Below are 13,225 nucleotides of genomic sequence, written 5' to 3'. Positions count from 1 at the left end.
AGAGACCTTTAGCGGAGCTACAGTTTGGAGTGACCGAGATGAGCTGGTGTGCCAAAGTACTCTTGCATGGAAAAACGAGTAAGGGATTAGAAAGAGGTCCATCTTTTCCTGCTCGGGGAGTTGTTGGGCTTGAATCCCACATCCCTGAACAAGACTGCCACCACCGCCCAGCAGTTCAGAAGATTAAGCGACAGGAAACAAGCCACCGGGACCAGTGAGAAGCACTTCTACCGTATAGCCCATTGCCCAGCAGCTGAGCAGACGCAGATATTTGAGCGCTGACAACAAACTGGTGCATTTTTCCTTGTGAAACTGCTTTAGTGTGGCGATAAGGCTTGGAACTCATCATAATACACACTGGCATGACACGGCTTCTCGTTACCCTTAACATCAAAACAAAAGGGAATGGCTAAAGCACACCCATGAGTGTATATTCTGCAGCGGAAGGATACACTGTCAGAACTAAAAATAACATGGTAGCATATTTGAATATTTGTAAGTACAGTATAAAAGAAATAAGGGAGCTCTTTTATTCTTGTTGTGCACGAGATGTTTCTTAACTACTCTGACGTTTAAATAGATGTTAAATTCATTTTCAAAGATACAGCATTTAATTTTAATCTTTGAATTTTGTGCGATGTAGCAATTTCTCGATTAGCAAACAATGTGCTGTTTTGTTCTAACCCGGTAGGGGCAGCATTTTCTTTTCCTTCGCCGGTTCGCTGCAACCGTTGTTGTGGGTCGCTCTGGGCGTGTTTGAATGTCTATGGTCGTTTCCGTTTCCTTCATTTTCAGGGGTCCTGTTCAGTCTCTTGTTTATGACAATCGCAAAAGAATACCCGAAGGATTTAACCAGAACAGGTGCAAAAAACAGAAATCCGTTTCGACTCCAGAGCCTGGGTGTCCCCTTTTGCAGAGTGGATGAATCCCTGGTGAGGTGTGAGATGAAATGACAACGTCAACACTACAGGTATCGTAAACAAAATAACAATAACAACAACAGATCCTAAAGGATGTTATTGAGGACTAATAATACTATGACGTTTCACAGGACTAAAGGGGTTTGTGTTCTTTCGGGTCTCTGAGTGATATTCTGGCTTTACTACATCTTACTTCTAGGCTTCCCCGCGGGAAAGATATGGTTTATGTAGCTTTCATGTAGAGCTGATAAATAATGCATACTGGCTAATAATCACAATAGCTCTTTGAATTTAACGAAGGCAGAATGTTTTAAACGAAAGCTGTGTGCTAAAAATCCGAAATCCATTTGATTTGCGAGACGCAAGGAGGTGTCTGCTAGTGCGGAATATAAAGAACCGCAAATTAAAGATGGGCTGTTCTCGTCACTGACGTCTGGAGACTTCCAGGGACGTCTCTGCGTAACCTGTGAAGAATCAAGTAAAAATCCAGAAAACAGAAAACAAAGTGAGTTTTCCCTTACGAGACGTGCTGACATAATTTAACATGTGATATTCTATGAGTGTTAGTTGCGGTCTGTGAAACCACAGAGATGAGATGGCGACTGGAGAGTATTGTTGATATTGGGGCTCTGTGTGGTATATGCAGTTCACTTACTGTCACCTGGAGGGATGAATAGGTGTTCAAAAAACATACAAAGAAGTGTGACTGACAAAAACAGCTTTATGGACCTGCTGTCAATAATTTAATTATTAATTCAGGTTTGCTTTGCAGCCGGCCAGTTCCCTGTTGAAGTCACTGAGCTCAGCTTAACTGTTTCCCCCCGAGCCCCAGCCTGCCAGTGGACCAGACTACTCGTTATCTGGAGCCATGCTCTGTACGTCACAATGTTTACAGTCAGAACTGTTGCAAGCGGTGAACAAATCAACCTTCTGCCGCTGTATCGGATGGCCTGACCTGGGTTCATATGCATTTGCAGATACTGTTTGAATAGTGTTTTGATTATGATGGGACCTGGAGATTGCTTTGAAATGGCCGTGAACAGGTGTGTCTACCTCACACTTAGGAGGGGAGGGTAAAATGATCTTTCGGTCTCCCCACTGATGAAAAGTCTTAAATCCATTGAACAGTTTTCAGTTTCACTTGTGTGGAGCCAAATGCAGTGAAGAATATGAACAGCTGCTCCAGGAGTCACCAGGGCTATTATTAAAAACTCACTATTATTAATTCACTATGTTCCTTCTCTAATTTACTAATATCTAATTCCTAATTCACATTTGCTCTTAATATGGACACGGAAGGAAGATTGGGCTACATCTGTGTACTATCTGGGACTCAGACACCAGCATTTTTGTCTAGATATAGGTGTGATTGTGCTCTTCTGTGTCGTCTGTGTCGTAGAAAGCAATTGACCTGGTAACGAAAGCCACAGAAGAAGACAAGGCCAAAAACTACGAAGAGGCTCTGAGACTGTACCAGCATGCGGTGGAGTACTTCTTACATGCAATTAAATGTAAGTGAGCGAAGGGCTCAGACTGCTCATGGGTGGTGGCACACGCAGTGCAGTCTTATTATTTCACTGCTCTTGTGCGTTCCAGATGAGGCGCACAGCGACAAGGCAAAGGAGAGCATCCGAGGGAAGTGTGTTCAGTACCTAGACCGGGCTGAGAAGCTCAAGGACTATCTCAAGAACAAACACAAGCAGGGCAAGAAGCCTGTCAAGGAGTCCCAGCACAATGACAAAGGGTAAAGCCAAACCTCACCTCACAGACAGACCTGTTGGAGGTGTGTTTCTGCTAGGCTGAGAGTAAGCAGCCTTTGTGTACCAAACCCAGGCTTGTAGCTGGAGATTTGGCCTCCTGATGTTTTTGCTAAGTCTTGTGACAAACCTGAGTGCCGCTGACCGGCCCTGCCTGTGTCCCGTCACGCAGCAGCCATTAGGCTCAGGCCGGGGTCGGCGCTCTTGAACTTGCGGGGCTGTCTGTGTGTTTCAGGAGCGACTCCGACAGCGAGGGGGAGAACCCGGAGACGAAGAAGCTCCAGGAGCAGCTGATGGGTGGGTCCCGCTGCTGCGCGAGTGTGTGGCGCGCGGTGCCGCGCCGTTCGTTTGCCCTGCTGCAAGGCAGGTCTGGGCTCCTGTCGCATTTAAGACTAGGAGGTCTCGTTTCCTTCCAGGCGCCATCATCATGGAGAAGCCCAACGTCCGGTGGAACGACGTGGCTGGGCTGGAAGGAGCGAAGGAGGCTCTGAAAGAAGCGGTCATTCTGCCCATCAAATTTCCACACCTATTTACAGGTGACCCACCCGCCTGTCACGCAGGCAGTCGCCGGTGTCCTGGAACGAGCACGAGCGCTCACTTCAGCCTCCTTCCTGTGTCCCGCAGCAGTCGGTGTGCAGATTGTCAAGCCCACCTCAGCCCCCTGCTGGTGTGAGGCTGGTCCTGCCTCTGATTCTTAATGAAGTACACAAGGGCTGATGTGCCAGGCAGAGAGCAAGAACATATGATTGTACAAAATTGAAAAACAGAATTTTTTATTTACCTATTTCTTTATTATTTTTAATGTAGAAAGCACAGTGTTGACCTTTTTTATAAGAGTTCTTTATGCAAGAACAGTCCCCTTAAGGGCAATAAAGGTTAATTCAAATTCAAATAATCATGCTTTAAGAATGCATTCAGTTATGGAAAGATGATTAACTGTGAGGGATGTAATGGTGAAATATTCACCCTGATACCTCCTCATTAGTGCTTTCCATCCTTTCCTTTGTCACAATTGGCCATCTTGTTGTTCCAGGCAAGCGCACTCCCTGGCGTGGGATCCTGTTGTTCGGCCCTCCGGGGACAGGCAAGTCCTACCTGGCCAAAGCAGTGGCCACGGAAGCCAACAACTCCACCTTCTTCTCCGTGTCCTCCTCTGATCTCATGTCCAAGTGGCTGGGGGAGAGTGAGAAGTGAGTAGCATCTGCTCCGAGGACTCTGCTTGTGCCACCCTGGGTGGGTTTATAGCCTTGCTCACCTGGTCTTTTGATAAGTAAACTCTGTGCTATAATTTCTAGTGCTGTCTTGGTGTAGTGGAAAGTACCTCAGATGAAACCATGTGTGGTGTAGTTTGAGTTAGTATTGGACGTTGTGTTTGATCGATTATTCTGAATGTTTTCCTATATTGAACCAACTTCTTCTGTCTCCTCCAGACTTGTAAAGAACCTCTTTGACTTGGCTAGACAGCATAAACCCTCCATTATTTTCATTGATGAAGTGGACTCGTTGTGTGGCTCTAGGAATGAGAATGAAAGTGAAGCTGCTAGAAGGATTAAGACAGAGTTTCTGGTTCAAATGCAAGGTAGGAGATCAGTTTTACTCTTTATAAGTAGGATCTGGCTGATCTTTGGGGCTTCAGAGTAGCTCGTCGAGAAAGGTTACTTTGCTTTAGTACAAGTTATGGTTCTGTGATCCTGGTTGTGCTGGTCTGAGCCCGAGTCATGTCATTAGCCGACTGGGACAAAGAATCCCAGGGTTCTTGTGGGTTCTCCATATGGTGCCACACAAGGTACTAGTGTAGGGATTGAGATTAGCCAGCAATGGATCTCACAGCTCCCGGCAACACGATCTCTACGATTCTCCCTGTGCGCAGCTCATACCAGTGAATCGAGACTTGAAAAAGCCCGACTGTAGATTTCAAATTGGATGGGTATGTCACCAATTGGAAAAATAAGTGACAATAATATATGTATATTTAAAAAAAAAAGAAAATATCTACATGCCCTTTAGCCTCAGTGGGTAAAGAAACGTTTCAGCTGGAGGAAGCCCTAACCAGAAAATTGCCTTCATTGGAGATTAAGGACATAAGACCTTATACACAAATAATCCAAACCGTATAAAGTTACACAGTCTGACTTGGATGACTGTTTGCAAATTACTCAATGTGAACAGCGGTTTTACCTGACTACATGATGACCAGCATGACAAATCTGATACTCCTGTAAATGCACCTGGGATCTGCACGTGTGCTCTGCTGGGGCTGCGCATGTGCCTTCCTTCCTGTAACAGCATCAGTGAAGGTTGCTTTCTGTTTCTCAGGTGTGGGGAACAATAATGATGGGGTCCTAGTTCTTGGTGCAACGAACATCCCCTGGGTGCTGGATGCTGCCATTAGGAGGAGGTGAGAGCGCTGAGGCTTTCTTACTCTGAGCTGCGTTGATAAAAGAGTGACCCACATGTCCTCACGAAGACTCCCAAAGCCAGTGTATGTGCCAACGTTATGGACTAAGACAAATGTAAATGGAGATTTGAAGGTTGTCCAATTTATATTAATCAAGCATTTCAAGTCAGTGAAGAGTCAATCGGTGCCTTCACCAGTTCTCACTCTTCCTGAAGGGCCTGTGCAAGGGAGTGAGCTGAGCAAGATGCCTCCATAGCAAAGTGGGGATGCTGCCACGTGTTGCCATAGAGTGGTGTTGGTGCACAGTGCCAGTTCTCAAAGATAGCTAAGCAGCTAATATTACAGGACAAAAGAGCATAAAGTTACAGATGAGAGCAGACGGTCCTGTCCGTCTTGATTGTACTGGCTCTGTAGTTTAATGAACTCAGATCCCCATTGAAAGTTAACTAGAATTCTTGGCACATCTTGACATTTTGGAAAGCACACATTGCCCGATAACAGAGAGGCACCCACCTGAAGTCATTGAGAGGTGCCGGTTCACGAGGTCGCTGCCGTCAACTGCAGGGCAAAGGGGTGAACTGCACACTCCGTGGCGCTCGCAAAATTATAAATTCCAGAGTTAAAAGTGCTGTGGCAGAATCTGTTTGACAGCTGATGGTGGCGCTGTTGCGCTGGCCCGCAGGTTCGAGAAGCGGATCTACATCCCCCTGCCGGAGGAGCCCGCCCGGGCCCAGATGTTCCGGCTGCACCTGGGCAACACGCCTCACAGCCTGTCGGAGGCAGACGTGCGCGAGCTGGCCAGGAAGACAGATGGGTACTCTGGCGCGGACATCAGCATCATCGTGCGGGACGCGCTCATGCAGCCCGTGCGCAAAGTCCAGTCAGCCACGCACTTCAAGAAGGTGGGAGGGCCGCCGATTCTTCCTGAGGTTCCATTTCGCACAGGTTCCACACCGTAAACGCCTGATCCTGGAGAGCCCCAGTCCTGTTAGTCTTGTAGGTCACCCTAGATCAGGGGTCTCCAGCCCTGGTCTCTTGAGATGCCCAGTCCTGTTAGTCTTATAGGTCGCCCTAGATCAGGGGTATCCAGCCCTGGTCTCTTGAGAGCCCCAGTCCTGTTAGTCTTATAGGTCGCCCTAGATCAGGGGTATCCAGCCCTGGTCTCTTGAGAGGCCCTGTCCTGTTAGTCTTATAGGTCGCCCTAGATCAGGGGTCTCCAGCCCTGGTCTCTTGAGAGGCCCAGTCCAGTTAGTCTTATAGGTCGCCCTAGATCAGGGGTATCCAGTCCTGGTCTCTTGAGAGCCCCAGTCCTGTTAGTCTTATAGGTCGCCCTAGATCAGGGGTCTCCAGCCCTGGTCTCTTGAGAGGCCCTGTCCTGTTAGTCTTATAGGTCGCCCTAGATCAGGGGTCTCCAGCCCTGGTCCCGGCGAACCCCAGTCCAGTTAGTCTTATAGGTTAGCCATTTCTCAACATTGGAAACAACTTTGTGACATTGATAGAGCAATCTGCTCAATGAACAGAAGTCTGATCTGTGGAGACTGAAACAGGCTGAGTTGGTGACCTCACATGATCTCTACATTATTTTAACAGTTCATTTTTTTTAAACTTCTCAGTCATGGTAGAATTTTTCCAAATTCTTGGAAATTAATCATGTAGTAGTTATCTGAAAAACCTGCTGGACAGGGCGTTCCCCAGGAGAACAGGAACTGTCCTAGATTCATACGTGCTCCACTGTTGTCAATCAATGCTTATGCTTTTGACAGCTTTAAAATGAGGGACAGTCATTATGTATTAAGGAGCTGTTAATTGAGCAGGAATAAACAGTATTAATTTTGTAATGGAGCCAAAAACTAAACTAGTCAAAAACAAAAAGTATATGTCCATGCCAGTGAAGAGACCCATCCCTTGATGAGCATTGTCAAGCAGTATTTCAGTTTGTTTGATGTGTGATCACTGTAGAGGCCCAGGATTAATGAAGGCACTGCATCATCAAATCAGCGGTGAGCTGTAATATTTGTATTTGAGTTCAGCACCTTCTCCTCTTCCTGTGGCATCAGGTCCGAGGTCCTTCCCGAACAAATGCTAATGTAACAGTGGATGACCTGCTGACCCCCTGCTCTCCTGGTGACCCCGACGCCATCGAAATGACCTGGATGGACGTTCCCAGCGATAAACTGCTGGAACCTGTCGTCTGTATGGTATGACCTTAGATACCATTATTAGCACCGATCACGGCCAGTTTCTAGCTGTGGGGAGAGGTGGGGAGAGTGTCACCCACTTAAGCACCCATGACACTGACAAATGTGTTGAACCTCCCCCGAGTTTGTGTTGATGTAGGTGGCACATTTTGTGACGGTTTTGTTTTGTTTTTCAGTCGGACATGCTGCGTTCCCTCGCCACCACCCGGCCTACTGTAAACACTGAAGACCTTCTGAAGGTCAGGAAGTTCAGCGAGGACTTTGGCCAGGAGGGCTGAGCGAAGAGGGGGTTCACAGCGTGGTTTCGAAAGACAAATGACCTGCCCACAGCTGTCACCATCGCCACAACGCGTAATCCTACTGCTTTAACTACTAAGCCGATCGGCTGACTTCACTAACTCCGGTTGGTATGAAGAAGGAATTATTTATTTTGATTTAACAGTGTTCGAGTCATAAAGACTGTTTTGCCATCCAGCAATCCTGGAGGGGAAAGGTGGGGCAATTTATAATAAACGTGTTCATATTGACCCCTAAAAACCCATCAGTTTCAGACTGTTTCGAGTAGCTGTGCTCTCATCATAGAGCTCCGGTGAGTTAGGAGATGGAGAAGTCTTAGCAGGCCTCTGTTTTCATGTGCATGTGTTTAAATCATCGTTTTTGCAGAACTAAGTGACTTTTTGAGGTTCTTCAGAATGCAGATATTCCAGCCAGGTATAAGGTTTAAGTTAGAGATACTTTTACAAAGAAGGTTAATTTTAGTTTCCCTGTTCTGTGCAGTATCATCCTTGTCTTGGTTATTGTATACATTTTTATTTTTATTCATGACATCTCTTTAAACATACTCTTTAAACCAATCTCTATGCCAGTTAAAAACACTAAAACTGCTAATTACAGACAAGGCTCAAGTTCCTTTTTCACTTAAAATCACATGTGCTGAGTGTTGTCTCAGGCTCATCACTTCCTCAAGCAGTTTACAGGTGACATTGATCACTAATCCCAGCGCCAATTTAACTTGCATATCAGTCCGGAAATTTCCCTGGAGTGGCATAAACTGGATTTGCTGTGGCTGAGGGTTTATTTTCACCCAAATTTAAATGAGACATAGACAAATATTTATTTTTCACCAGAATGAAGATGCATGTGATGTACAATGTTTAAAGTCATTGAGGTGACTCACTATTGCTCTAATCTCAGAGGACATTGGATACGTTTTACTAAATTGGGGATCTAGTGAAGACAACATGACTAATTACCATTTAAAGACATGTCAAACTGATTTTAGTTTTACATTTTACAGTTATACCTTGTTAAGAAATATGGCAATGCCTTCATCAGTCGTGTTTGGCAGCTGTTGTGACATTGGATTATTAGAAGTTTGAATGTATATGTTGTCTGTGTTGCACTCACAGTGTACAGTATGTGGTACTGTATACACTTACCTGCAGTGCAATAGCTACTTGCCACACTCAAATCTCAAATGACCTGTTGCAACCTGACCTGTAGTTGTAGTTAGCAGTAATATACATATTAATTCTGTGCATAGGAAAAGTGAGTGAACATATTATCCAGGGTTCATTGCAAAGTATCACAGAGTTGCCAAGGCTGAGAAGGAATATTTTTTGTATCTGTGAAGAAAACAAAAAGCATCAATGTTGAATTTGTCAAAAGCCAGAAGTGGTTTAGATGCAGAAAATGTTACTGCAATGATTTGCATATATTCCCCCCTCCTTCACTGAAAAGCAGCATGATTCTGTGTACTTGTTCAGCATTACATCTAAAACACGCAAAACCAGTTTCATGAGTGGAAGCCAGCAAGTACATGGTATAGCAGTAAGTAACTGAATAAACACAAATTATCCATAGTACAATCACAAAATCTCCAAAATGTAACAAGCCCAGCTGCTAATCAAGTTCATTCATGAAGCTCGGTAATTATTTTTTCTGAACTAAATGAAAGCCCTTAATAGCAATTCAAGTAAAAAAAGAGTGACATGCACTTTTCTAGAAGCTAGGAAAATCTAGGCAAAGACTAGAACCATCCAGTTCCTTGATGGAATGGTTTACTGAAGTATTTAAAAGGCACTTAACATGTCAATTGTATAATTTAAAAATGCCCACTATTTTTTTTTGTCAGTGCACAGTGTGTACCTGACCAGCTCCTGAATTTTAGCTTGATAGAATCAGGTTTAACAGTGGAACAGCGTTCAAACGAAATATTAGAATGAACTGACTGAACAGGAAATAAGCTGTATGAAATCCCTTTCTGTCTTAGTAGTTGATGTTATTGAGGGGTGAACTGGTGAAATTGAATTTGGGAGGTAAATCTCATGTTCACATCTCTGTACTCCAAATATAACTGTACAAGTCAACTAACACCTGCTGTTTCTTTTGGTCTGTTCTGTATTGCATTGACAAACATTAGACAGGTAAAAATATTAAAGACTAAGATACATTTGTTTGGCTGTAATAAATCTGATGACAAAGCAAATGATTTTTTTTTAATATGCAACATTGGTATTGCCTTCTGTTCTGTTATGTAGTTTATAGATAATTGCTAAACTAATATGGAGAAAATATTTTCACATAATATAGAAAGATAGATGGTGTAGAAGTCAAGATTAAGTTTTTTGAGCCCATGAATTCTGTTTGTACCTTTCATTTTTAAAGATAAAATAGTAAAATGCATCACATTTAATTAAAAAAACAGCAAGTCCTCTTCAGGGAACCTTTTAATTTGGAAGTCTTGTTATGGAGCATTGTGTACAAATTAGCAATTCGAAACCATTTCACAAATTAGCTATAACAATGATTAGACTTCTACTTGTAGATTTCAGAAATCTTGCAATTACCACATGCTTTGAGCAGTATGGCTTTATTTAAAAATAACCACAGTTTTACAAAATACTCATGTATTACAAGTGCCAAATTGCAGTACACTGTATTTTCTGGCACTCATTCAATAGAACTGACTGCTTAAAATATCTGTATTCATACAACTTCTCTCCTCCAAAATGCGCTGCTAGTGTTATGCCTCAGCATAATTGTGTACATAAGAATGTAACACCTTCCTGTTTTTTTTTTCACTGAGCCTTCAAAGCATGACCCCATATATCTCTGTGCCTTAGCTCATGCATGGGTACATTAGGAATTACATAACAGCTGACAGGTTATTAACTTTGGAGAAAATCTGAGATGAATTCAAGTAAGAATCAAACACTCAATTTGAGACAGCACAGGAATAACAGGAATGCAGGTGTCAAGAAATGTATTTATCTCCAAAATAGTCCTCATTCATTTGCTTCCATCCATGCAACATTATTGAAGGTTTTACTGTCCATCTTGTCAATGTACAGCACTCCATTCAAATGGTCCATTTCGTGCTGAATGATTCGCGCTGGCCAGCCACTGGTCTTCCAGGTCACAGGCTCTCCTCTCTCATTTAGACCTGGGAATACAGAGTAAATACTTCATACAACAGTTTCTTCATTATTATTCTTTGTTGTCTAAACACTCTTGTAAATAGTAAATGCTTCACACATCTGACACTTTTCAAAGATGACGGCATCAAAGCATTGAAAAGGGCTTGCACAATTTTAAATTTTACTCATTGTAAAGGGATCCCAACAGTGCAATTACATTTTAATTGGATTCCAATTTCTCAATTGGTAAAATGTAATTGTGCCATGAAGGTGAGCCTAATCTCATATGAGCCACATTTAACACACTTAACATATTAAAATGAATATTTTGATTTTCTCAGGATTTCAGAGCCTTTTACTGTGATTGTCAAATTGATCTAACTGCTAGTTACACACACCCAGGGTGAAATCATGGTCTATAGCTCATTCACCTGTATTCTGTCCTGAGTGAAGGACAGAGGCACCAGATCCACTCTTGAAAGACCAGAGCAATGCCAGAGAGAGCCCAGCTCCCTTCCTCATGTGGGCTAGAGGTCAGCCCTGCTCCAGCATGTCAACTGGCACATCTGAAGGAAGCCTCTCAGTTCCACTGTAGAACTGGTGCGACCAACATGGGTACCCTAAAGAAGGCAAAATGCCAGGGTCTGAGCTGGCCTGCATTTGCCGAACTAATAACTGATGCAGCAAATGCAGAAGGCTGTAGGTTCAAACCACCAGGTGTGGACACAGCAGTGTACAGTAATACACAGGGGATTCAAGCATGAGCCAAATAAATCGGTCATTAAAGAGGTTATGCGTACCTGAAATTTCTACAGAGAGATACCTAGGAACACAAGCAGAGAAACCTGAAATGCTCTCGCAGCCCTCAAGGAAAGAGCTGGTTCTGGAGTCCAGGACCCGAACCCTGGGGTTCACGAAGACCCTCAGAGGAAAAGCAGACAGGCCCTTGGCCTCCCTCGTGCCCTGGGGGTGGTCAGAGATCATGCGCTCGGTGAACTCGGCCGCCAGGATCTGCAGGGGAACCCCGATCTGGGGAGCGCTGAGCCCCACGCACTCCAGCCTCCGCATCACTGCCACCAGAGTCCGGATCACCCTCTGGATTTCTGGGCTGGCAATTTTGGCTGGGTCCACCTCCGACGCCATGGAGCGAAGGATTGGGTCGCCCACTTGGCAGACGTGTTGGTATGGAGGAGAGGGGGGCTTCAGGACTTTACGCTTGAGGTACTGCCAGTAGCTTCTCTGCTTGACGTGAGAGGAGTGCAGTCTTGTGTGGGCTACACAGGCCCTGTACGGCTGAGGGAACATTAACAAGCTTTTTGGGGAAGAACTCCTGAGAGCCAGATGAGATAACCTTGATACAATCACTGGGGTCATCTTTGCATGGATTGTGGCTCAGCAAGCTGGAAATCAAAACAGTTATTTTATAATTTCAACTACTATTTTAACCACTCCATTAGGTGTATTATTCAAATGTCAATAATCATTTTAAAGCATGGACAAACAGCTCATCTGGCCACTTCAAGAATACACAGAGTGCATCATGTTACTGCCTTTCTTCCCTGTAAGTGCTCTGCTCTTTACCTTGGTGAAACAGGAAAAAGACTGGCCAAGTGTTACATATCAGAGCACTGAGGTTCAGAAATCACACCAAGCTGATGGTTTACCATTTTTCCTCTCAGCCATGATTAAACTGACTGTTCTGTCTACATTCTTTCACAGTGATTACAGGACTCTTAATACAGAAAGACATCAGAAGCCAGAAGTGTCCTTAAGATCACATCTTCCACCAGCCCTCAGAGACCTACTAATTTCTTCCCAAATCTCCCCATTCATACAGACTTCTGCCTTTCACACCTCCCATAGATCTCTTCAGACCCTATTCCTCCCCTCCTGCATTCTTACATTCTGGTTTTTTTTCTCCTTACCCACCCCTTTGTGTCACACTCCTTACCTGTCTCTCATACCTGAAGGATTTGAATTTACAATCCTCCAGGTACAAATCCAGAACATAAACCATTACGTCATACTGCTGCCTTTATTTTTACAAATAGCCACCCCCTCTTAAAACTATTACTATTAATAACTGTGTTATGAGGACTAGGTTATGAGACCGAAATCAAATGAATCCTTTACACGTGTTTAGATGCTACAGAGATGTTATGCAAACTCTGAAAGATTTTGCAGCATTATAAGTATCATACCTTATATACCTTTCAGACTATATATGTAAGTATTTCCAGTGTTCCTTACCGCTATTCATGTTAAACACACAGTAGGTCAACCCTGCTAGGACAGGCAGCACTCAGGCTACCCAGGTTAAAGACCCAGCAACTGTTGTATTTCACCATTTTCAGTAGTTCTTTACCTCAGTGCTATTATGCAATCGCAGAAACTTGCTTACCGTTCTAATAAAAGGCCGTTTTTAATGTCACGTTGAATCGCACTGGCGATTCTGTTTCCTCACGCCGTGAAAATATGACTTGACTTATGTACCGTGCCCCGGTCGCGGAGCTTATGACGTCATCAGAACGAG

At 44.1% G+C, this 13,225-nt stretch overlaps 2 protein-coding genes across 2 annotated transcripts; one reads left to right on the top strand and one right to left on the bottom strand.

Annotated features, from left to right (window-relative positions):
- The first annotated feature begins 756 nt into the window (after nt 1–756).
- vps4a (vacuolar protein sorting 4 homolog A) lies at nt 757–9,761 on the top strand. Its single transcript, XM_088614085.1, has 11 exons — nt 757–970; nt 2,320–2,431; nt 2,517–2,664; nt 2,913–2,974; nt 3,094–3,213; nt 3,711–3,867; nt 4,108–4,256; nt 4,994–5,075; nt 5,758–5,977; nt 7,133–7,273; nt 7,450–9,761. The coding sequence occupies exons 1-11, from the start codon at nt 950–952 to the stop codon at nt 7,549–7,551; spliced, it is 1,314 nt and encodes a 437-aa protein (XP_088470211.1). The 5' UTR covers nt 757–949; the 3' UTR covers nt 7,552–9,761.
- Nucleotides 9,762–9,989: 228 nt separating this feature from the next.
- On the bottom strand, nt 9,990–13,211 carry pdf (peptide deformylase, mitochondrial). The gene is made up of 3 exons (XM_088614095.1): nt 13,094–13,211; nt 11,493–12,092; nt 9,990–10,718 (listed from the first exon to the last, which is right to left on the bottom strand). The coding sequence occupies exons 2-3, from the start codon at nt 12,064–12,066 to the stop codon at nt 10,561–10,563; spliced, it is 732 nt and encodes a 243-aa protein (XP_088470221.1). The 5' UTR covers nt 12,067–12,092; nt 13,094–13,211; the 3' UTR covers nt 9,990–10,560.
- Between the last annotated feature and the right edge of the window lie 14 nt (nt 13,212–13,225).

This window comes from Lepisosteus platostomus, chromosome 20 (assembly GCF_059453375.1).
Source record: "Lepisosteus platostomus isolate fLepPlt1 chromosome 20, fLepPlt1.hap1, whole genome shotgun sequence".
In the NCBI taxonomy this organism is placed as follows: Eukaryota; Metazoa; Chordata; class Actinopteri; order Semionotiformes; family Lepisosteidae; genus Lepisosteus; species Lepisosteus platostomus.
Note: the sequence above shows the minus strand (reverse complement) of the source record. Positions and strands in the feature narration are given on the sequence as shown.

Excerpts from the sequence above, each read along its gene's own strand:
- vps4a (XM_088614085.1), top strand. The coding sequence starts at position 950 with ATGACAACGTCAACACTACAG. Across the intron at positions 3,214-3,710 it reads ATTTCCACACCTATTTACAG|GCAAGCGCACTCCCTGGCGT; the intron begins GTGACCCACCCG and ends TTGTTGTTCCAG. Across the intron at positions 5,978-7,132 it reads CAGCCACGCACTTCAAGAAG|GTCCGAGGTCCTTCCCGAAC; the intron begins GTGGGAGGGCCG and ends CTGTGGCATCAG.
- pdf (XM_088614095.1), bottom strand. The coding sequence starts at position 12,066 with ATGACCCCAGTGATTGTATCAAGGTTATCTCATCTGGCTCTCAGGAGT. Across the intron at positions 10,719-11,492 it reads TCTCTCTGTAGAAATTTCAG|GTCTAAATGAGAGAGGAGAG; the intron begins GTACGCATAACC and ends CTGTATTCCCAG.